We start from the raw sequence: 25,156 nt of genomic DNA, 5'->3' as shown, positions 1-25,156 counted from the left end.
GTTAATTCTTTCATCTCTTTAAGGGTGGATTAAGAAAGGAATTTGATTTTTCATAGTCCATAATTCTAATAAGAGTAACTACTATACTTTCCCTTAATGATCTCAAAGCATTGCCAAGATTTCAAATTACTGAAGATTGAATTATGTATACTATATCGTACACATAATTCAAAACTAATACATTTTAGAAAGTTGTTCCATAAGCATTTTCTGATTCTCGGCATTTATCCTCTATCACAAATCTGGCAATTAATCCTAACTGCAAAATAAGCTCTTTAGAATGAAATGTATGACCAGACCAATTTTATTTTTAAGAAGCAAAAATCAAAACCACCCTGACCTCCTCAATAACTCATTCTTGGTTACAAGCACATTCACATTCTTTCCCTTACTTGCTCTTTTCTGCTTCCTCTTCAGCTCTTCACTGACATCCCACAGGCCTGTATCATCTACTGCGTGTATTATTCCACTAGCATCCAGTTAAAATTGTTTTTCTAAAACACATCTGACCATGTTACTTCCCAACTTAAAATTCTTTAATGGCTCCTACTGCCAACCCACAACAGCATAACAAACAAATTACCAGGAACTTCAGAATCTGGTACCCGGCCTAACTCTTCAGTCTTCTCTCTCACTCCTCATTACACATCACTCTCCAACCACAAAGAACTGGTATCAGCTCCCCAAATGTACCACTAGTTCTTATCTCAATACCTTTGTTTGTGTTTACTCCAAGCATGCTCTCTCTGAAATGCTCTGGCTGCTTGGAAGCACCTAATCCATCTTTTCAAGCCTCGACTGAGGTTATCTCTTTTATAAAGCCTTTCAATAATCTCTTCACTCCCAGGATGTATAGAACTGACTCTTCTTTCCCCTCTATCTAGTTCTACCACAGTACATATAAAACTTCACTGTACTTATTTATTTACATGTTATGGCTCCAGTTAGCCTGTGAGTGCTTCGATGGTGGGGATTACAGTTTATTCCATCGATCTCTAGAACCGAACATAAATGTGCTGCCGTTGAGTCAATTCCAACTCATAGCGACCCTGTAGAACACAGAGTGGCTGGTGGATTCGAACTGCCAACCTTGTGGCCGGCAGCTGAGCTCTTAACCACTGTGCCACCAAGGTTCCAACTAACATAGACTAACACAGGCCTTGGCAAGTGTAAGACATTCAGTAAATATCTGTTGAATGAATACACCAAGAATGGATGAACACATGGTTAACAATTTATATCTTGGACTCTAAGAGGATACCTTGAGAGACTTCTTAATCCCAACAACGCTGCAACTGTTCAAAACATCTTTGGAACGTCTTTCTTGGAGTGGTTTTCAAAGCCAGTTTTCAGGCCATCCAACAAAGACAGTCCCCTCAATCTTTACTTTTAATTAAAGTTATTTCCAGTTCTATTATCTTAAACTACTAAAACTTTTAGTTACGAATAACCTTACACTAGCTTCTAAAAGCAAATTAACATTTAAAATATGAAGATGTGCAATTATTGAAGAGATCCAAAAGACTATGCCACAGGATCCAAAGACAAGTTCCTTTCCAAAATGGTTTGTGTATCATCACAGTCATTGGAAAGGATTTATAGCCTCCCAAGATGACCACTGTGAAGGGAATGCACATTCTACTATAAAAGTTCTTACATTTTCCAACGTAACATTTCATTAACATAGTGAAATCCAATATAGCCGACCTTGTAATCAGAGTGTCAACAATCCAGGAAATGGGGTTTCAAGTAATGCTTACCGTGACATAACAACAAAAATCTGTTCTACAACATCCTAGACAGATGGACACCAGCCTCTTGCTTGAACACATTCCAAGCATGTGGAAGTGGGAAGAATACTGGGCCAGGAGTCAGAGGCCCTGCTCTAGCCCAGCCTAGCTTCTAATCTACATAGCCTTAGGCAAATTAGATAGCCTTCTAGGCCTCTTTTTTTTTTTTCTAGGTCTCAGTATTATTCATAAAATATTTTATTTATTAAAATAAAATAAATATCATTTCACTCTAACATCATCCCACTTTTTCATTTTCCCCTCTTTCTGCATCTTTCCAGCAAATATCAGCCACGAAGAAGATATTTATAATCAGCTAGAGGAGAGGGAAAGCTGACTTATAAAAACCCACCCACAACCTATCCCCACTGCAATCAGAGCTAATTAGGGGCTCAATTAGAAATAAAGAAAAGGAAATTGGGTTTCCAGCAACAGAGAAGGCTTCTTGTTTTGCTATCTTAAATTTTTTTAATTATAAGCTCCTTGAAGGCAGGGATATTGCCATTTGTACTCCTTTGCATTCTCCACAGCACTTCCAAGGCAACCCTGTAGTAACTGCTTAACGACCATGCTGATTAATATTACTTTACTTATTTGTTTACATATTCATCTGCTGTACCAGACTATGAGACCTGGGTGAACAAAGGCCATGCCTTATTCCATTTTTTAATTTCTAGGGCTGGTGCACTTTGGCTTATCCGGTCACTTACTCAGTTATCTAATACTGGAGTGCCTATGCTGTGACAGTCACTATGCTAGGTGCTGCGGATAAAGGAGTGAACACTATAGACATACATGGGCCCTGTTCCCAGGGAGTTCACATTCTAGTAGAGGATAAAAACAATCAATAACAAACAAATCAAATACTTCTTGATTTTCTCAAGTTCTCTGAAGGAACTCAGCCGAAGAATATGGAGCTAGAGGATAATAGGGAGGGGTTGCTTCTGATGGAAAGCTACCAGGAGGTATCTCTAAGGGGGCAATGTATGGTTAGAAGTGGGCAGTGTGAGTAGACATATGACACATTTAGCAAAAGCATCCCAGGAAGGAAGATGGGAATATTAGGTGAAGGGGCACTTCTCCCTAAGTAGGATATGCTCCTAAGAGCCCTAAGACAACTGTCAGGTCTGTCCCAGAACAGTTAGTAAATGACTGTGAAGCAGTGTTCTCTCAGGGAGGACGCAAAAAAAAAAAAAAAGCCTGCTGGTCTCCCCAAGCCATCTGTAAAATATCTGCTAAATTTACTCACCACCCTCACTAACACCACACATCCATCTCTGTGGTGCCCCAGCTCCCCGTTAGATGTCATCACTAAGTTCATGTTTCACACCCTTGTGCTTAAGGCTTTTTATTGCTCCACCTCTGCCTGAAGAGCCCTTTTTTTTTTTCCTCAACTTATGGCCCACTGCTGCCCAAGCCCATCTCTCATCAGCCCCACTGCCTCTTGTCATCTACCAACCACAGTGGGAGAGAAGAAGAGGTACTTTAAGGACACATGGAAACAGAGCTACAGCACTGGGGGGGCACAGACGGGGAACAACAGTGGTAGACAGACAAGCAGCACTTAGGCTCTTCTCATCTGCTGTAAGAGTCCGAGACTAGAAATTAAGAGACCCAGGTTCTAATCCCAGTCTGCCACTAACTTAAAAATATTTCTATGGGCAAGCCACACTCCTTTTTCAAAGCCTCCCTTTCTGAAAAATGAAGAGGATGGTAGAAAACACACCTAATGTCTCCTGTAATGCTTTGCTTCTCTAGAAGCCAAGAGCTGCGGTAAAATGACTGGAAATGTTAGTAGGGAGAGCTGCAAACAACCAGCATCAAACTCCAATCTATGTTTGCCAAAATAAATGATGAGAATGGCTTTGTGAGGGAGAACAACAGTGATGACAGACTCAAATTCTGGCTCTGTATACTAGATACCTCTTCGTGTGTTTTCTCATTTGAAACGCAAGGATAATAGAATGTCCTTCTTAGAACTGTTATGAAAAATAAGTTAATCTAATATAAAGCATTCAGGACAAGATAAGCACTCAATAAAATGTATTATTACTATTAACATCTGATTGCTTACTATGTGTCAGGCACTTCAGAGTAAGTGCATAATCTGGGCTGTCTCAACTACTGTGCACCTAACGAACAGAAATTCCAAGGGTTGGACCCAGGAATTTGTTTAAGTGACAAGATCTCTAGAGGATTCTAATAAGCTGGATTTGGCAAACACCTTCCCACAGCAAACCACATCAAGTCAATCACACTTTTCTTACTTACCTAGTGTTTCGCTGATATTTTCACCCAGAGTTCTCAATAAGGCACAATCTGGTACAATGCTACTCTAAGACCTTAGAGTGAGTACCTACCTAGCTCACTAACTCTTAATGAACTCCAGTTACCCTTCCCCACTTAGAGCTTTACCCTGGCATTTTCAGACCACAATAAACTACCAAACCAATTCCCTAAATCAATGTTTCCAAAAAATGGAGTTCAGGTATAACTGGTGATATGGAAGAGGATGTTAGGTGGTATGTAGATGATTTTTTTTTTTTTAATTAAATAATCATGATTTTCATAAGAATTTTCTATTTTAAAAAGTACCTCCTGTTTTAATACAAGAGTATGGCCCCTGGAGCCATGCTGTCTAGATTTGCAGCCTAGCTCTGCCATTGGCTTATTTTCGATCTTGAGCAAGTTGTTTAACCTCTCTATGGTTCTGTTTCCTAATTATAAAACAGGGTTGATGATAGTACCTATAATGCTTACATCATAGAGTTGTTGTGAGATTTAAGTAAGTTACTACCTAAAAGTAAAGAGCTTAGAATAAAACCTGGCATATAATAAACTTTTTTTAAGTATTAGCTATGATTGTCATTATATTCATGGCAAGAAGTACTATTTTTCCATTTACATAGTGATTTAAAAGTTCAAGTTAAAACTACTTCAAGTTCAAAAATGTGAACTGATTTAAAAAATATTTAAAGTCAATACTGGTAATATGGAGGAGGAATAAGGATGGGGTAAAAATCCAGAGAGTCACACATGAATTATATTAAAAAAAAAAAAACTTGGTTATTTTACCATTAAGAAAACAACCACCACCACTTGGGTGGAGGGTTACCAGGAACTTGCAGAAAAATGTTATTAAAGAAAGGTGCAAATGAATGTTACAGAAGCCTTGAGGAAGTTATTACCCTTCCCCCTTCCGTTTTTTTGTGTGTAAAATGAAAATGTTGAGCCCCTCTGGCTCTAGGACTCTGAGGTTTGCACATAACCTACATTTCCCCTTTTATATTCAGGCATTGTTTCCTCAACGGGTAATGACAAAAGGGGCACAGCTTAGAAACTAAGCACTTGAGGGTGGAGGTGAGATTCTTTAAAAGTATGTTGTCCAGAGGAACTAGATGGTGCCCAGCTACCAACACCAACCAACCTACTGCTCTGACCGGGGTCACAACAGAGAGTTCCTTGGACAGAGTGGAAGAAAAACGTAGAACAAAGTTCAAATTCACAAAAAAAGACCAGACTTACTGGTCTGACAGAGACCCCCAAGACTATGGTTCCCAAACACTCTGCTAACTCTGAACTGCAATCACTCCTGAAGCCCACTTTTCAGTCAAAGATTAGACAGAGCTATAAAACAAACAATAACACACTTGTTTCAATCAAATTTACAAGACCAAATGGGCAACTCCTGCCCCAAAGCAAGGAAGCAGGAAGGGACAGGAAAACTGGACAAGTGGACATGGGGAACCAGGGGTGGAAAGGGGGAGAGTGTTATAAAATTGTGGGGATTGCAACCAGTGTCACAAAGTAATACGTGTATAAAATTTTTAATGAGAAACTAACTTGAGCTGTAAACTTTCACCTAAAGCACACTTAAAAAAAAAAAAAAAGCATGAATAGAAGAAAGGTATCGTGTGCAGAAAGCTCTCAGTCGAAAAAGGGAAGGGGGGAACCATTTCCAGGCATTATCATGCTTTTTTAAAAGCCTGGAAAATATAAACTTCAAGTTTCTTTTGACTTAAATGCTAAAAAAATAGTATAAACAAAACTAGGCAACCAGTTGAGGGTATATATTGGTACAGTTTCACCGAAAACTGTAAAAGGCAAGCAAAAAGAAAGAGGACATAAAAAACATGGAGTTCTTCTAGTACCTGGGCACCGGTCAATTTAAATTGAAGGGGAGGGTTCCCCATCTGGATGGAAATATATCTAAAAAACACCTTTGCACTATGCAGGTGCTTTCCATTGTTACTCTCTCTGACTGTGGTAGCTCTTCCTGATCACACTAATTTTTCTAAAATCATGACTATGAGTCCACCTACCTACAAGCCACTTCTCTAACCCAGTTTCTAGTTAGTCCCCTTTATATACTTTTCCTCCAGCTGAACTGACCTACTCACAGTTCCCAGTAGATTCCCTTCAGGCTTTTTTTCATGTTACTGCCACTGCCTGGAATGCTCTGCCCCACCGTTTCCGCAAGCCCAAATTCTACCATCTATTGGAGCCAGAGCACTTGGATTCTTATACTTCCTCTTATTCTAGCTGAGTGTCCCAGGAATGATACTGAACCTCTCTGTGCCTCAATACCTCATCTGAAACTGGTGTAGTTTAAAGGAACCCACCTGAAGGGGCTGCTGCCTAAATTAATGGGCTAATTCACTTGTGCCTGGCACACAGTAACGTGTCAGCTCTTATGATGATGATGAAGACAATGATGACGACAACTACTACTACACATTGTCAAGGTTCAGGTCAAATGCTACTTCCTCCACAAAGCATTCCCTGAACCTGGTATCTGGAAGAAATCATTTTCTCCTCTGAACTCCTATAGTATTTTTAATTGTCATTTTATATTATTTTACACATGTTGTTTCCTTTACTAGACTTTAAGTTCTCCAAGAGCAAAATCCACTTTTAATGTGTCTCCTTATCACCTCCTAAAATGATGCCCTGCTCATAGCAGCTATTTCAAACATATGTGAATGGATGGGCAGTCATAAGCAGGACACTCCTGCCAGCCTGCAGAGCTTCTACCATTCTTACCACAACATCTTCCAAGATCTTGGTAGGGCAAGGTCTGGAATGAAATTCAAAGTGTTCTTCCTCTGGTTTCTTCTTTGATTCTCGCTCTTGGATTCTTTTCTCAATTTCCAAATCAAAGCCAATAGGCTGAGTGGGTGGCTTCACAGGTGGTTTCTTGGGCAAGATGGGTCCATCTTCAAGAATTCTGGGATCAAGCTCCTGTGCTCTGAATTTGTATCTGTGAGGTGGGAGTTTAATGACAATCACAAAAAAATTTAAATAACATGGAAACTACACAAACAACAAAGTGAGCCAAAAGCAGAAAAATAATAATCATTAATACTACCCATCATGCCCAACAAAATCTCAACTCTCTCTGAAGTCATTGAATTCATGTCTACACCAAAGAATTAATGAGACAGTCCTAACATTCTCACCACTTTACAGACTAGAGCTTCTCTTTACTTGGTAATTTCCCCCTCCTCAAAAGAAGCACAAAAAGGAAGAGAAGGAGAACATAAGAGATAAACGCCAGGTCTAATCACATTCATTTCCAACTTCCTCCACTAATAGGAGGTAGAACAACCCCTTAGGTAATCATAAAGCAGTGGGATCTATCTAAACTCATCTCAGAAGACACCCCGTAATAGTCTTCTTAGTTAAAATTTTAAGTTCTTTCACCCTAATCTCCGCATTAGTTTTTTATCAGTTTATATTTCAGAACATCTCCACATTCCCACTTTCAGTCCTTTCATCAGACAGGGGCACAGCCTGCAGAGCCTGCCAATTCAAAAGCCATAAACGTCCATGGGAAGAAAAACAGCAACTGTCCCCTTATGGACATGGAAAGAAAGTTGGTACATTCTTGGACTCTTCTCAAATACTGCCAGCAGGACTTACTGTTGCAGTTTCTCAAGCAGCTCAGTCTCCTGATCAGCTGCACTTTTGTAGGTCACAGGCCTTGTGCGTTGTTTGGTTTGCAGTACGGGAGTCTGTGGGTCTGTGCAGGTCTTGGCCACAGCAGATTTGGAGGGTAACAGACCTGCAAACGAAGATCACAGACATTCACCTAGCTCCCCAAGATCCAGTTTACCTTAAGTGCTGACTCAGCTAGATAGCCCAGAGGTGGATAAATAAACCACAGAGTGGCTGGCCCTCCACGCTCAGTTCGGCTTATGTCAGTCAGCCTGGCAAACATTCAGTCCCTCCTCCCCTATCACTCTTCATTGAGGAATATGGTTAATGCAGTCTTTGGGTAAACTCTGTTCTCATCTTCTGAACTTAAAATTCATTCTTGTCTGATGGGTTCCTTATCATTGCACAGATCTGTACTTCCTTTCTATTGACAGTGCCAACCATTTTGCTTGTTATTGACAAATAAGGTTTTTGCTTACTTCAGCTTTAAAATAAGGCCTTTCTAAAGACCAATGCTGTAAATTACTTCCAATTTTATGAATTTCCAAAAAGTATTTACTTCAAAGTATCAAGACTGCCCCTCAGAGAAAGTCAAATGGAGAACGTAAAACAACTATGTCAATTCGCCAATAGTAAAACCATCACTACCTTTGATAGAAAATAAATTCTTGATTTATCTGGCCGAGGACAACCTTGTCAATTTGCATAATTACATAGGATGAGCCCTCTAATTTAGATTTTATCACATAACAGTAGCAAATTGTTGCTGTTGTTAGTTGCTATGGAATTGATTGAGACTCGTGGCAACCCCATATGCTCAGAGTAGAACTGCTCCATAGGGTTTTCAAGGCTATGACCTTTCAGAAGCAGATTGCCAGGCTTTACAAACAAGGTGCCTCTGGGTGAGTTTGAACCGCCAGCCTTTTGGTTACTAGTTTAGCACTTAGCCATTTGTGTTACCCAGGGACTCCTTGTAGCAGACAGAAAACCACATCTATTTATTTTAGAAATATGCCATGCTTTCAACATACAACATATAACCATTATCTAGTTATAACTTTACAAAATTTTAAACAAAAGTTGCAAAAACGATTTTTCTCTCTATTCACTAGGAACAGAATTCTAAGAGCAGGGCATATCAGACTCTTGCTGTTAGCTGCTCTTGAGTCAGGCCCTGACTCATGCAGACCCCATGTACAACAGAACAAAATACTGCCTGACCCTGAACCATTCCCATGATCAGATGGGATTGGATCATCGTGAACCATGGAGTTTCCCTGGCTGATTTTCCAAAATAGATCCCCGGGCCTTTCTTCCTAGTCCATTTTCCATCTAGAAGCTCCAATGAATCTTCTTCAGCATCACAGCAACACACAAGCTTCCACTGACAGGCAGGTGGTGGCTATGCTTGAGAGGCACTGGCCAGGAAATGAACCTCGGTCTCCTGCATAGAAGGTGAGGATTCTACCACTGAACCACCACTGCCCTCTATCAGACTCTAATCAATTGTTGGCAAGCTGATCAGGACTCATGGTGACCCCATGTATTGCTGGAACTGTGCTCCATTGGGTTTTCAAGGCTATGTGACTTTTCAGAAGCAGATAGCCAGGCCTTTCTTCTGAGGTACCTCTCGGTGGGTTCAAACCACCAACCTTTTGGTTAATAGTCAAGCACTTAATCATATGCACCATGTAGGGACTCCACCCAAGGACCCCTATATCATGTATTACCTAAAAAGCGATGTTTAATATTTAAACTTTCAACTGGACAAAACAGCATATTATTTTCACAATATACACTTTGACAAAACCATTTTGCCTAGCAGAACATAATAGCAATATCAAACATGTCTGGTTACCTAACCCCCCTGGCCAATTATTGACCAGGAAGATCAAGATGGTTGGTAGGTATATGCAGACAGAGAGTGGAGTGATTTGACAAACAATGAACTATACATCTGTAGTCTGCATATAGTCACATACCATACATTAGTTCAAACACTGGGATTTCAACTAAAGGCATGTTCGTGCCTAAGATATAGGCAAAGAGAATTCTCGGGGAGGTTCCAGCCAGCTATGATATTGGTCAGAAACTTACTAATATCATCCTTCTTGCTCCTTAAGTGATATCTGTTAGGGGTTCGTTTATGGAAGGCTTCAACCTGCTGTGCGAGAGGCACATATGTAGAAGCTGTTTCGTCAAATGTTCTTTTCTTTCCTTGGGACAGATTGAAAGGCTTAACAATGGTGCATCCTCCCTTAGTTACTCGGGCCTGTAAACAGAAAAGTTTTTCCCCAAATGAAAAAAGTGTTAGGGAAGAGCTCAAATGTATCACAAACAACAGATTCAGCACAGCAATCACAGGTAAGAAGGCCTGTGTAAAACAAAGATCATCATTCTTAAGCTTGTCAGTCCTTGAGCAAGGGTTATAACTAGTCTATTCTTATCTATAAAACAGAAAAGAAAAATGGATCCAGCACTTAAGAAATTTGGTTTGTTCTCCAATAGCACATAAGGCCAGACTTCCTAAGCATGTTAACGTTTTGAAGCAATCACGTACTGGAAAGCGGGAGCAGGGGAAAGGCTGCAAAGGCATCCTACCCTCAACAGCATTTAAAAAAAAAAAAAAAAATTGGGCCTCTGGGTCTGCAGCAGGTCAGGCAGCTGCCTGAGTCAGAATCTCTCCACATATCCTAGGATCATTAATTTTGATGAAACTAGTCTCTGATCGAAAGCAATCATCTTCAAGGACCTACATCTCAAAGGAAGATGCACAAGCCCAGGATTTAAGACTGCAAAGAACTGACTTCAATTAATGATGCTGCTGGCGCAAATGCAGGTAGAGATATCAGTACTGGAATTTTGATTTACGATTGTTACTGTTTTTGCTAGTGGTCTGGTAACAAAACTGCACAAGACTTAAGTGGTATGCCACAATTCCATTTTTCCCATAAGCCTCATTATATTTTGTACACAACTTTGCAGACACAAGGTTTTTAAGAAATTTGTACAGCAGAAATGCCTCTACCTACAATTTGTTACACATAACACTATGTACATTCACAGTTTAATTTTCACAGCAACTTCATAAGATGGTTCCCAGAGAGGTAAAGTGATTTGTCCAAGATCACAAAGCTAACAGGGAGCAAAGTGAGAATTTAGGGCTACCTTACTTTAAAAACATATGCTCCTCTCAATTATACTATTACCAAAAGTGATCACAAATGCCCCACCTGAAATTCCAACTGAATTAGTAACAATGGAATAGTCATTTAGTCCATCAACTTACGGGAGACGGAGGATGCTTTCGCAGTTCAGATATGAAGTTCACTTCCTTATATTCCTGGTTCTTATGATGTTTGATTCGTTCATCTGTGCAGAAGTGGAAGTCAACTGACTTGGTTACCTGGCTGACTGATTTCTTCACAGGTTGCCCTAAGTGAGAAGCAGAGAGAAACACAGGTAACATTTAAGATAGAGAACATCAGTAAAGTCCCTTTTACTCTCGTCCTTTTGGTATTTCTATTACCACAGATCTAACTTTGTTCACTATCTACATCTAAAACTTGGGGCAGTCCTCAGGGCACTAATACATGTGTCTAATTAACGAAGCGCCACTGAGCTGGAGGCCCTTCCATAACTTGGGACAGTCCTCAGGGCATTAATACATGTGTCCAATTCACGAAGCGCTACTGAGTTGGAGGCCCTTCCATCAGAGGCAAACTGTAAAGACGTGCACAGAGGAGAAGAATCCCTCAGGGGGGCGGTCGTCACTCTGGAGACGCAGAGTCAAGTGGAACACTTTTGACAGGAAAAGCTACAGACTGACTTTAAAAACACACTTGACTTAGTATCTCTAAAATTAAGATCTAAGGTTGCTAACCAAAAGGTCAGCAGTACGAATCCACCAGCTGCTCCTTGGAAACGCCATGGGGCAGTTCTACTCTGTCCTATAGGGTTGCTCTGAGCCGGAATCTCCTCAAAGGCAATGGATTTGTTTTGTTTTTTTTTTTTGGTTTTCCAACCTCTGTGCCCAGTAAAGCAGGGCTTTATAGCTTTGATTCTACCACTAATGACTTTATGCCAAAACAAAGCAGAACTCTGGCCCCTTCAGCAACCTCAGCGATACCTTTTTCCCCATAACTGCAACTAGATTTGCCTTAGCTTTCTTTTCCTCTGCCTAGGATGAAACGGGGGAGGGGAAGTGGGCAGCAGAGAGAGGGAATTGGCCTGCCAATTGATTTAATCTTCCATCTCAATCCTACCTTCTTTTTCTAATACAAAGAAAAAGAATTAGGAAGAAAAAGGAAGGAGGGATTAAATTCTGCTTAAAAAAATGAGAGAAGTCCTCAAAAAAAAAAAAAAAAAGGGTATGGCTTCTACAGTCAGGAATAAGTACACAGAAACAGTATACTCCAAAAATGGCCAGTGTATAGAAAATGTTCTAGGGAATGATCACTGAGCTATAAACGGAACCTACGTCTGCCTTCTAAACAAACACACCTTTTTATGCTGACTATTGATCTAGAAAGCCCCTTTTCACTTTAGAGATCCCAGAAGCCCTGCCAGGGTTATGAGCAACAGCCTTCACAGAGCAGACCCAACTAGAGCCAAGCTGACCTGCTCCTGCAAGAGCAAATTTCTTGAATTCTTCATTCTTTTTTCTCATCTCCACCACTGCCTGCTGCATTTTCGTTCTCTTCTCCAACTCTTGCTCCTCAGTACTTTTTAGAACCTTCTGCCTAGAAGGCAAATCAGTAAACGAGAAGAGAGAAGAAGAGAAAGGGGCTCAGTAATTCAAAAGAATCCAGAAGCATTATATAGATTAGATTTTATAACGTGTGATACAATAATCATAGAAACCTAAAAGTGTTATCTAATAAATTGATACTGATGACACTATAATAAAAAATTAGGTAACACTATAAAAATTAACATAAACAGTTTATACCAAAATATTTTTAAAATTTCAGGAGAAAAACAGCTAAAATAAAAAGATTCACAGATCTGACTATATACTAATTAGGTTCTGTGCCACAAAACTAAAATTTTTCAACACATATGGCAAAGCATTAATACACATAAAACCTATAGTGTGACAGAGAGGACAGTCTTATCATTTCATTTTCTGCCTATGTGATCTTGAGAAAACTATTTAACCTCTTAGTTTTGTCCAACGTAAAATGAGGAATGCAAATACTTATCCTCACAGAATATCTGTGACTGTAAAGTCTGACGTTTCTGAAGTGCCTCACACATAAAGTTCAATAGAGTCATCATTATTAATGAAAATGTCACTAAGACCGTAGATAAAGAAGGGAACAAACAATTCACTCAAAAGATGTTTGAAATAATAATAGCAATACAATTTTATCAGCAATCTAATAAACGAGAATTAAAATAATTGATGCCATTTTATATCAAATAAATTTGAAATAATTTTTAAAGTAACAAAAAGCAATGCAGATGATACTGAGGTAATAAATATATTCACATCAAAGCTGAAGGCATTGCAAACCAGTATGTTCCTTTCAGAAATAACGCTGGCAATAAATATTAATAGCTGTAAAACTGGTCATACCATTTGGTCAAGGAATTTCTTTCTGTATCCTGAAGAAATTAATCAAGTATGTTCACTGAAGTATGATTTATAATAATAAAAAATTGGAAACTACATTTTGAACAGAAGATGGTTAAAGGTGGCTTGATAGAATACTAACAATCTTTCAAAAAATAATATGAAGGTTTTGTAACAGCACAGACAAAAAATTTGAAATGGTGTCATGTCAAGTAAATAAAGCAAAACCCAAAGATTGTTCACACACTGATTATAAAAATATTTATGTTTATTTGGGTAAAGGCCAGAAGGAAGCTTAAAAAAAATGATAAGAACCTTTACTTTTTCCTTTAATATTTCTCTTAAATTTGCTTTGATAATTTATTTTTCTTCATGTTTAATGCTTAAGCACCCATCAAGATATATTAAACAATTCACTTCACTATGGTCACAGCCTGATGAGGTTTCCCAAGCTCCACATGTACCAAACAGACTACAGACATACCCATTTGTAATTTTACTCTCAAATTTAAATTCAGGAAGGAAACATACCTTACAGGTGGTGTACAAGGCATAGTACGTCTACTCTTGGCTTTCTCTGGAGTATCTTGATGAGCACCTCCTTCTTCCTCTGGCTTCTTTTTGTTGTTAGAACTTGATTTCAAAAGGACAAAAAATATCCCCTCAGTTCCCTAAAGTGTACCCCATACTACCATCCTCCTCCAAATCCACCACATATACCTTAACTTTTCTCATTCTTTAGGACAACAAGCATACTCACCCACTAGATTCTTCCAAAAGTATCACCAGAACATACAGTATACCAATGGCTACAATGGGTTAACTTGGAGACAGCCAATAGAAGTCAAGGTAATAGTTGGCCAGCAGTGGCAGCAGAGGGGGAATAGGATTCCAACTGCCCATCATCAAATGAGCACATGGATTGCCTTCCCAATATCTTTCCCACTTTCTTTCTTATTAACAGAACCCCAATTCTATTTGGGGTGGCAATGAACTAAGCTGAAAGTACTGTACTTACTTCCATAGCCTCTACTGCAACTAAGGAGATCCAAGTGACACAGGCAAGTGAGATATAATCTCTTAAGAGTTTATGGAAAAGATTTCACTTTCCTAATATGGTCCTGCCCCTCTTCTTTCTCCCTTAAACACTGATGTGATACCTACAGATATAGAAGCTATCTTATGACAATGAGGCAACAAGCACAAGGAAAAAGCTATGCAACACACAGCAGTATCTCGAGCAACGAGCATGAAGAAAAAGCGAAGAATCACAAAGATACTGACTGACTCTGACAGCGTTCAGCCACTGAACCAAAGCCAGCAGTGAACTAGTCTTTGGACTTCTGTGAAGCACATAAATCACTGCTGTTTTCCAAAATCAAATAGGCTATTACTTGCAGCAAAATATATTCCTAATTCATAAAGATAAGAACAAGTATCATGTATTCTGCTTACTATTGAACATAGGAGAAAACAGGGCTTAGACCTATGCCAACTGACAGAAGCTGTAGCTACTTACACTCTCATTTTTTTGGAGGGTGGAATTTCATTAATGATTGCAGGAGTGGCAGATCTCTTGGCTTTAGTTTTTACATGGTGCTTCTGTTCCAAATCCTTCTGAGCAGAGAGCCTAAGAGATCTCCTATGGCAGAGGAATTGACAAAATTTGTCAGTACTGAACACATCTATGAAAGACATAGAAATATTCCTCAGAAATGTAAAAGTACATCAAACTACAAAGGGCTATAAAAAACTTTGTGGTGTTATTTCCACACTAAAAATCTAATCTTTACTTGACTAGTAGTTTTGATTTTTATTCATTTTGTTGTTTTTGTTTTACCGTGCTTTAGGTGAAAGCTTACAGAGCAAATTTGTTTCTCATTAAACAGTTAATATACAAATTGTTTTGTGACATTGGTTGCCAACCCCACGATATGTCAACAGTCTCCTTTTCTCCACCCCGGGGTTCCCTGTTTCCATTTGTCCAGTTTTCCTATCCTTTCCTACCTTCTCATCTTTGCTTTTGGGCTTGCGTGCTTATTAGTCTTATATACATGAGTGAACTACGAAGCACATTCCTCACGTGTGTTATTGTTGGCCCTATAGACCTGTCTATCTTTGGCTGAAGGGTGAACTTCAGGAGTAACTTCAGTACTGAGTTAAAAGGTTGTCTGGGGGCAATACTCTCGGAATTTCTCCGGTATCTGTCAGACCACCAAGCCTGGTCTTTTGTGTGTGTGTGTGAATTTGAATTTTGTTCTACACTTTTCTCCTACTCTGTCCAGGACCCTCTATTGTGATCCCTGCCAGAGCAGTCAGTGGTGGTAACTGGGCACCATCTAGTTGTTTTCGACTCGGTCTGTTGGAGGTTGTAGTAGTAGCCCATTAGTCCTTTGGACTAATCTTTCCCTTGTGTTTTTGGTTTTCTTCATTCTCTATCACTCCAGCCAGGTTGGGATCAGTAAATGTATTTTCTAATATTTTTTTAAATTCATCCATAACATTTTGGTACTTCACGATACTGATTTTGTATGTGTATGTCAATAAAGTTGACTTTAAAAAAGCATTGGCAGTCCCCCTGTTTTTTATAGGTAAAAGTCAAGCAACAAGAGGTGATGTGACCCTATTACATTGCTAGTTATTGTCAGACTTGAAATTAATGACCAGATCTCCAGGAAATTGGCTAAGGCTTTTCATTCTCTTTTACCTACATTCCCGTTTCCTTTTAAAAAAATAACACACACACCAAAAAGTACACAAAACAAAGATAAATAGTTATTGACTAAGTGAAGGCTCATGAAATCACCACCTAGGCCAAGAAATAAAACACTGGCAGCAGACAACCATCCTGAGGTTTTATAGGACTCATTACCTTTTCTTTATCACTTATTTAGATCTTACTTAATTTCTCTCAACACTTTTTGTATAAAAGCCATAGACACTGTAAGATTTTTTTAAATTCAAACTCTCATGCTATTGCATAGAATATCTGATTTTTAAATATTATGGAGAATTTCATATATATATTTGAAAATGAAGAGAATAACAATGAACTGCTATGTACCCATCATTCAGCTTCAAAAATTAACTCACAGCCAATCTTGTATCAATTTTTCTTCTACTCACTCCCTTAGATTTTGAAGCAAATTCCAAATTTCATGTCTTTCATGTGTAAATATATTCCTATTAATCCATAAAAGAAAGGGCTCATAAAAAAATAGACAGGGATTTTGTTAAGAGTGTAACGGACACTAAGATACCATCTCATTCCTGCAAAAATGGCGCTGACCAAAAAAACAGACAACAAATGCTGGCGAGGTTGTGGGGAGACTGTAGCTCTATATACTGCTGGTGGGATTCTAAAATGGTACAACCACTATGGAAAACTGTATGGCACTTCCTCAAAAAGCTAGAAATAGAAATAGCATATGAACCAGAAATCCAAATCCTAGGTATACATCCTAGAGAAATAAAAGCGGTGTCACAAACAGACATACACACCTATGTTCATTGCAGCATTATTCACAATAGCAAAAAGATGGAAACAACCTAAGTGTCCATCACCAGACGAATGAATAAATAAATTATGGTACATACACACACAATGGAATACTATGCAACAATAAAGAATAATGTAAGTCCATGAAACATAACATGGATGAATCTGGTGGATATTATGCTGAGTGAAATAAGTCAATCACAAAGGGACAAATACTGTATGATACCACTTTTACAAAAAGTCAAGAATAGGTTTACACCCAGAAAGTAAAGTCCTTTGATGGTTATCAGGGATGGGAGGGAGACCCAGGGGGAGAGAGGGAAAATCACTTACTAGGTAGTAGACATGTGTTAATTCTGGTGAAGGGAAAGGCAATACACAATACGAGGGAAGTCAGCACAACATGACCAAAGTAAATGAAGACACTGAGTGATATACAAAAATAGAGGACAACTATGGTAAACGTCATATACAATTCTGCAACAACAGTAATAACCAAAAATTTGTGAGTGCTTACATAGGTAGATACGTATGCTATATAAGTGTGGGAGGGTATACGGGAGGGCATGCGAGTGCACGTATGGGTATAGTTGTCGGTATTTGTGTACACATATTTGCACGTGCTGCATGTATATTCATCCATATAATAGAGCACACAGGGGGCGCAGCTATGGAAACTTCTTAGACATATCCAAGCACCTCGTAGGACTGAGTTACTGGGCTTGAAGGCTGAGGACCATAGTCTCGGGGGCCATCCAGGTCAATTGCCATAATAGTTCATAAAGACGACATTCTGCATCCTACTTTGGTGAGTAGCATCTGATGTCTTAAAAGCTTGTGAGCAGCCATCTGAGATACAACTATTGGTCTCTTCGCATCTGGAGCAAATGAGAGTGAAGGAAACCAAAGACTCAGGGAAACAATTAGTCCACAGGATAAGTGGCCCACACAAACCACAACTTATTCTAGCCTGAGATCAGAACTAGACGGTGCCCGCTACCACTACTGACTGCTCTGACACAACAGGTCCTGGTTAGAATGGGAGAAAAATGTAGAACAAAACTCAGATTAATAATAATTAAAAAAAAAGACTAGACTTGCTGGACTAATAGAGACTGGGGGAACCCCCGAGGCTATCTCCTTAAGACACTCTTTTAATCGGCAACTCAGGCCACTCCTGGAGGTCGCCTTTCACGCAAATAATAGATTGGCCTATAAAATAAGACAATAACATCCGTGAGGAATGTGTTCCTTAGAACAATCAACTATATTAGACCAAACGGGCAATATTTGCCCGAAAGCAAAGATATGAAGACAAGGAGGGGCAGGAAAACTGAAGGGATGGAAACGGGGAAAGCAGGGTGGAAACGGGGAGAATGCTGACACATTGTGGGGACAGGAACCAATGTCACAGAATAATATGTGTAGGAATTGTTGAATGAGAAGCTAATACGCTGCATAAGCTTTCACCTAAAACACAATAAAATGTTCAAAAAAAAAAAAGAGTGTAATAGAGTTCTGAGATGAAAATGCTTAAGAACTGCTACTTTATTCTATTACAGGGAGATGAACCACAGGTCCAAGAACTGGCTGTGTGGAGACATTCTTTTGATTAATGCCACTTGAAGGCAACTAATATTAAGACCCCCCGACGTGTCTGTCAGTTTGCCGTACTGTGGGGGCTTGCGTGTCGCTGTGATGCGGGAAGCTATGCCACCAGTATTCAGATACCAGCAGGGTCACCCATGGAGGATAGGTTTCAGCTGAGCTTCCAGACTAAGACAGACTAGGAAGAAGGACCCGGCAGTCTACTTCTGAAAAGCATTAGCCAGTGAAAACCTCACGAATAGCAGCGGAACATTGTCTGATATAGTGCTGGAAGATGAGCGCCCCAGGTTGGAAGGCACTCAAAAGATGACTGGGGAAGAGTTGCCTCCTCAAAGTAGAGTTGACCTTAATGATGTGGGTGGAGTAAACCTTTCGGGACCTTCATTTGTTGATGTGGCACAACTCAAAATGAGAAGAAGCAGCTACAAACATCCATTAATAATTGGAACCTGGAATGTACGAAGTATGAATCTAGGAAAATTGGAAATCGTCAAAAATGAAATGGAACGCATAAACATCGATATCCTAGGCATTAGTGAGCTGAAATGCACTGGTATTGGCCATTTTGAATCGGACAATCATATAGTCTACTATGCTGGGAATGACAACTCGAAGAGGAATGGTGTTGCATTCATCGTCAAAAAGAACATTTCAAGATCTATTCTGATGCACAACGCTTTCAGTGATAGGATAATATCCATACGCCTACAAGGAAGACCAGTTAATATGACTATTATTCAAATTTACACACCAACCACTAGGGCTGAAGATGAAGAAATAGAAGATTTTTATCAGCTGTTGCAGTCTGAAATTGATCAAATACGTAATCAAGATGCATTGATAATTACTGGTGATTGGAATGCAAAAGTTAGAAACAAAGAAGAAGGATCAGTAGTTGGTAAATATTGCCTTGGTGATAGAAACAATGCCGGAGATCGAATGATAGTATCTTGCAACGACTTCTTCATTGCAAATACCTTCTTTCACCAACGTGAAGGGCAACTATACACATGGACCTCGCCAGATGGAACACACAGAAATCAAACTGACTACATCTGTGGAAAGAGACGATGGAAACCTCAATACCATCAGTCAGAACAAGGCCAGGGGCTGACTGTGGAACAGATCATCAATTGCTCATGTACAAGTTCAAGCTGAAACTGAAGAAAATCAGAGCAAGTCCACAAGAGCCAAAATATGACCTTGAGTATATCCCACTTGAATTTAAAGACAATCTGAAGAATAGATTTCATGCACTGAACACTGATGACTGGACAAGTTGTGGAATGACATCAAGGACATCATACATGAGGAAAGCAAGAGATCATTGAAAAGACAGGAAAGAAAGAAAAGACCAAGATGGATGTCACAGGAGACTCTGAAACTTGCTCTCGAACGTCAAGCAGCTAAAGCAAAAGGAAAAATTGATGAAGTGAAAGAACTGAACAGAAGATTTCAAAGTGCAGCTTGAGAAGATAAAGTATTATAAAGGCATATGCAAAGAGCTAGAGATGGAAAACCAAAAGGGAAGAACATGCTCGGCGTTTCTCAAGCTGAAAGAACTGAAGAAAAAAATTCAAGCCTCGAGTAGCAATAGTGAAGGATTCCATGGGGAAAATATTTAACGATGCAGGAAGCATCAAAAGAAGATGGAAGGAATACACAGAGTCATTATACCAAAAAGAATTAGTCGATGCTCAACCGTTTTAAGAGGTGGCATATGATCAGGAACCGATGGTACTGAAGGAAGAAGTCCAAGCTGCTCTGAAGGCATTGGCGAAAAACAAGGCTGCAGGAATTGATGGAATATCAATTGAGATGTTTCAACAAACAGATGCAGTGCTGGAGGTGCTCACTCGTCTATGCCAAGAAACATGGAAGAGAGCTTCCTGGCCAACTGACTGGAAGAGATCCATATTTATGCCGATTCCCAAGTAAAGTGAAGCAACCAAATGTGGAAATTACAGAACAATATCATTAATATCACACGCAAGCAAAATCTTGCTGAAGATCATTCAAAAACGGCTGCAGCAGTGTATCGACAGGGAACTGCCAGAAATTCAGGCTGGATTCAGGAGAGGATGTGGAACCAGGGATATCACTGCTGATGTCAGATGGATCCTGGCTGAAAGCAGAGAATACCAGAAGGATGTTTACCTGTGTTTTATGGACTATGCAAAGGCATTAGACTGTGTGGATCATAACAAACTATGGATAACACTGTGAAGAATGGGAATTCCAGAACACTTAATTGTGCTCATGAGGAACCTTTACATGGATCAAGAGGCCATTGTTCGGACAGAACAAGGGGATACTGATTGGTTTAAAGTCAGGAAAGGTGTGCGCCAGGGTTGTATTCTTTCACCATACCTATTCAATCTGTATGCTGAGCAAATAATACCAGAAGCTGGACTATACGATTAAGAACAGGGCATCGGGATTGGAGGAAGATTCACTAACAACCTGCGTTATGCAGATGATGCAACCTTGCTTGCTGAAAGTGAAGAGGACCTGAAGCACTTACTAATGAAGATCAAAGACCACAGCCTTCAGTATGGATTGCACCTCAACATAAAGAAAACAAAAATCCTCACAAATGGACCAAGAGCAACATCATGATAAACGGAGAAAAGATTGAAGTTGTCAAGGATTTCATTTCACTTGGAGCCACAATCAACAGCCATGGAAGCAGCAGTCAAGAAATCAAAAGATGCATTGCATTGGGTAAATCTGCTACAAAGGACCTCTTCAAAGTGTTGAAGAGCAAAGATGTCACCCTGAAGACTAAGGTGCGCCTGACCCAAGCCATGGTATTTTCAATCACATCATACGCAGGTGAAAGCTGGACAATGAATAAGGAAGACCAAACAAGAATTGATGCCTTTGAATTGTGGTGTTGGCAAAGAATACTGAATACACCATGGACTGCCAAAAGAATGAGCAAATCTGTCTTAGAAGAAGTACAGCCAGCATGCTCCTTAGAGGCAAGGATGGCGAGACTGCATCTTACATACTTTGGACATGTTGTCAAGAGGGATCAGTCCCTGAGAAGGACATCACGCTCGGCAGAGTACAGGGTCAGCAGAAAAGGGGAAGACCCTCAACGAGGTGGACTGACACAGTGGCTGCAACAACGAGCTCAAGAATAACAACGATTGTAAGGATGGCTCAGGACGGGGCAGTGTTTCACTCTGTTGTGCACAGGGTCGCTATGAGTCCAAACCAACTGGACGGCACCTAACAACAACAATATTAAGATTGACAGCTCCCAAACACTCTTTTTTTGGGTAATTTTTATTGTGCTTTAAGTGAAAGTTTATAAATCAAGTTGGACCCTCATACAAAAATTCATAAACACCTTAATATATACTCCTAATTGCTCTCCCCCTAATGAGACAGCACACTCCTTCCCTCCACTCTCTCTTTTCGTGTCCATTCTGCCACCTTCTGACCCTCTCTACCCTCTCACCTCCCCTTCAGATAGGAGATGCCAGCATATTCTCATCAGTCTACTCGATCCAAGAAGCTCATTCTTCATCAGTATCATTGTCTATCCCGTAAGTCCAGTCTAATCTCTGTCTGAAGAGTCAGCTTTGGGAATGGTTCCTGTCTTGGGCTAACAGAAGGTCTGGGGACCATGACCTCCGGGGTCCTTCCAGTCTCAGACAGACCATTAAGTCTGGTTTTTTTACGAGAATTTGGGGTCTGCATCCCACTGCTCCCTCAGGGGTTCTTCCTTGTGTTCCTTGTCAGGACAGTCATCGGTTGTCACTGGGCACCATCTAGTTCTTCTGGTCTCAGGCTACTGTAGTCTCTGCTTTATGTGGCCCTTTCTGCCTCCTGGGCTCATAATTACCTTCTATCTTTGATGTTCTTCATTCTCCTTTGTTCCAGGTGGGTTGAGACCAATTGATGCATCCTTGATGGCCGCTTGCTAGCATTTAAGACCCCAGACGCCACTCTCCAAAGTGGGATGCAGTCCCAAACACTGTCTTTTTGTTACCATTTTGTTGATGCAAAATGCAACATTCAAAAACGTTAGAGTCCCTAGATATTCTGAGGCCATTAGGGCCAAGACTGCAGCTTAACCTATCCATTCATTCCTGATATAATTTATTCATCTTCTGCTCCTGCCTGGCACTATTAGGCCCTGAAGATATATCGTATTTGCTCTTATGAGGTTTATTTAAACCTAGTAACAGGAAAAATAAATTAAATATCCATACAAAGAAATGTAAAATTGCAACCATGGAAGGGCCCTGGAATAATCAGAGTTTCAATTCTGGCTCTGAGATAAACTTGCCTTGGGCAAATAAATTTAGTACCTCTGGTCTCTTATCTATAAATTAAGCATATTATCTACACCAATAAATTGTTAAAAAAGATTAAATAAGGTAACATGAACAGTCTAATGCAGTATGGGACATAGAACAGCTGCTCTGTCCAGTAATTATTCACTCAACATTATTATTATAAACACCGTTTTTCAGCCCTGAAACAAGTCTTACCTCTGAGGATAGGCTGGAGTATTTTTTGATGTGTTCCCCCCTACTTCCAGGGAAGAGCAAGCATTTGATGGAATGGATTGTTCCAACTGATTTTCTTTTTCTGCCTCTTTGTAATAAGTGTTTTCAACTGCAGAAGACCAAAAACAAATTAGCACTCAAAATCTAAAGAAATGAGTTGTGATGAGAGACATATATATGATTTAATACAGAATTCTAAATTGAAAATTATATATACATATATACATGTATATCTGTTGTTGTTGTTAGCTGCAGTTGAGTCAATTCCAACTCATAGCAAACCCCATGTGTTACAGAGGAGAACTGCTCCATAAGGTTTTCTTGACTGCAATCTTAATGGAAGCAGATTGCCAAGCCTTTTCTTCCACAGTACCACTAAAAAAAAATACGTGGGTTGAAACCTTCAACCTTTATGTTAGCAGTCAAGTGTAAACTGCTCCGCCTAGGGACCTACACACGTACACCAAAAAAACTCCTTGCCATTAAGTCAACTCTGACTCAAAGTGACTCTGTAAGACAGAGTAGAACTGCCCCATAGGATTTCCAAGGCTATAAATCTTCACAGAAGCAGACTGCCACATCTTTCTCCTGCAGAGCAGTTGGTGGATTCAAACCACTGACCTTCCAATTAGCGGCCCAGAGCTTAACCATCATGCCACCAGGACTCCTTTATAGCCCCATATATTTTATAAACACACACACGTATGTGTATGCATATATATATATGCATACGTGTGTGTGTTTATAGGTAGGTAGTGCAAACACACACACACATAAATACACACACAGAACCCCTCTTAAGCAAAGGAACCCTTAGCCCCAGTAAAATCTTATACAGAAACCCCATCTATTAAAGGTAATTTTGTTGAAGCAGAAATGAAGTATCTAGGGCCCTGCCTATTTGCCAGCCTCTTGCCAGCCTAAGGCACCACTTCAGGAAAACAGTCTCCCAAAACACACCACAGAAGAAACATCCCAAACTGATTTTCATGTCATTTCAGAACACCAACAAAGTTAAAATTCTGAAAGCTTCCACAGAGAAAAAGTGATCACCTAAGAAGTAGGGAGAATCAGATAAGCACTGGATTCAACAGCAATAATGAATAATAGAAAAGAAAGGAACGATGCCTTCAAAGCACTGAAGAAAAATTATTTTTAATATGTAATTCTACATTAACTCAAAACCAAACCCACTGCTGTCGAGTTGATTCCGACTCATAGCAACTTTATAGGACAGAGTAGAACTGCCCGATATGGTTTCTAAGAAGTGGCTGGCAGATTCGAACTGTTGACCTTTTGGTTAGCAGATGAGCTCTTAAACCACTGTGCCACCAGGGCTCCATATTAACTCTAACTGTCAATTACATATGAAGGTGAAACGATGACATCTGGAGACAAGTGAGGACTCAAAGTTGTCTTATCTCACACCTGATCTTAGGAAGTTCCTTGAGGATGTACTCCTACAAAATGAAGGACTATATCAACAAAGAAGACAGATCCAGAAAACAAGACAGCAAAGGGAACTCCCAGAGTGATATTTATGCAGTAAGCCAAGAGAAGAAAATCAGTCCAGACTGAAGTTAGAGGATGAAAAACTCAGAGGGAGGTCTCTGAGAAAAGTGGTTTAGAGCTTGGAAACCACTGAAGATATTAAGAAAAATAATGCCCTCCCAAAAAAGGCAACAGTAACTTCCACAGGTCACTGTCCAAATATGAAGCAAGTTAAACTGATGTGGCAAAATTTAAGTAACTGATAATGTTTAAAGACTAGAGAATCCACCTGGATCTTGATGTCAGAGTCATCTAAGTGGGACCCAGGAGTTGTGACAATGGAACTAAGGAGAAAGAAGAAAGAATGCAGCTGTATCACACTAACAGGCCTGGCATTGAATAATATATACCACAATTACCATAATGTAAATACTACTGATATAATCGTATTATCAAGCATTATGGACGTAACCACCAGTATAATTTAAATAGTAACATTTAAAAGATGTAGTATTTGAGGAAAGGAACTAGGAAGAGAAAGGAAATATTTTATCATAAACTCTTAGTATTCTGATGTTACCATGGTCATGTGTTACTTTCATTAACATTTTTAATGAAACAGAAACAAAGTGCTATGAGAACACCGAGAAATGAGCAATCAAGTAAAGGCTTCATGGAAGACATAGCATCTGATGGCACAGGATATGAACTGAGCCTTGATAAAAGG

The 25,156-nt window shown here is 39.6% G+C and overlaps 1 protein-coding gene across 3 annotated transcripts in view; it reads right to left on the bottom strand.

Moving 5' to 3' along the window:
• The window catches only part of TPX2 (TPX2 microtubule nucleation factor), a 59,457-nt gene that overhangs the window by 12,930 nt on the left and 21,371 nt on the right, over positions 1–25,156 (bottom strand). For all 3 annotated transcript variants that reach the window (XM_010591595.3, XM_010591596.3, XM_064275937.1), the window contains exons 4-11: positions 22,921–23,047; positions 14,825–14,947; positions 13,837–13,938; positions 12,348–12,469; positions 11,017–11,162; positions 9,825–9,999; positions 7,713–7,854; positions 6,834–7,050 (exon numbers count right to left, since the gene is read on the bottom strand). In XM_010591595.3, coding sequence (XP_010589897.1) covers positions 6,834–7,050; positions 7,713–7,854; positions 9,825–9,999; positions 11,017–11,162; positions 12,348–12,469; positions 13,837–13,938; positions 14,825–14,947; positions 22,921–23,047 — 1,154 coding nt within the window. The remainder of the gene's footprint in view (positions 1–6,833; positions 7,051–7,712; positions 7,855–9,824; positions 10,000–11,016; positions 11,163–12,347; positions 12,470–13,836; positions 13,939–14,824; positions 14,948–22,920; positions 23,048–25,156) is intronic.

The sequence above is a fragment of the Loxodonta africana genome, chromosome 24 (assembly GCF_030014295.1).
Source record: "Loxodonta africana isolate mLoxAfr1 chromosome 24, mLoxAfr1.hap2, whole genome shotgun sequence".
Classification (NCBI taxonomy): Eukaryota; Metazoa; Chordata; class Mammalia; order Proboscidea; family Elephantidae; genus Loxodonta; species Loxodonta africana.
This window is presented reverse-complemented; position numbering and strand designations above follow the sequence as displayed.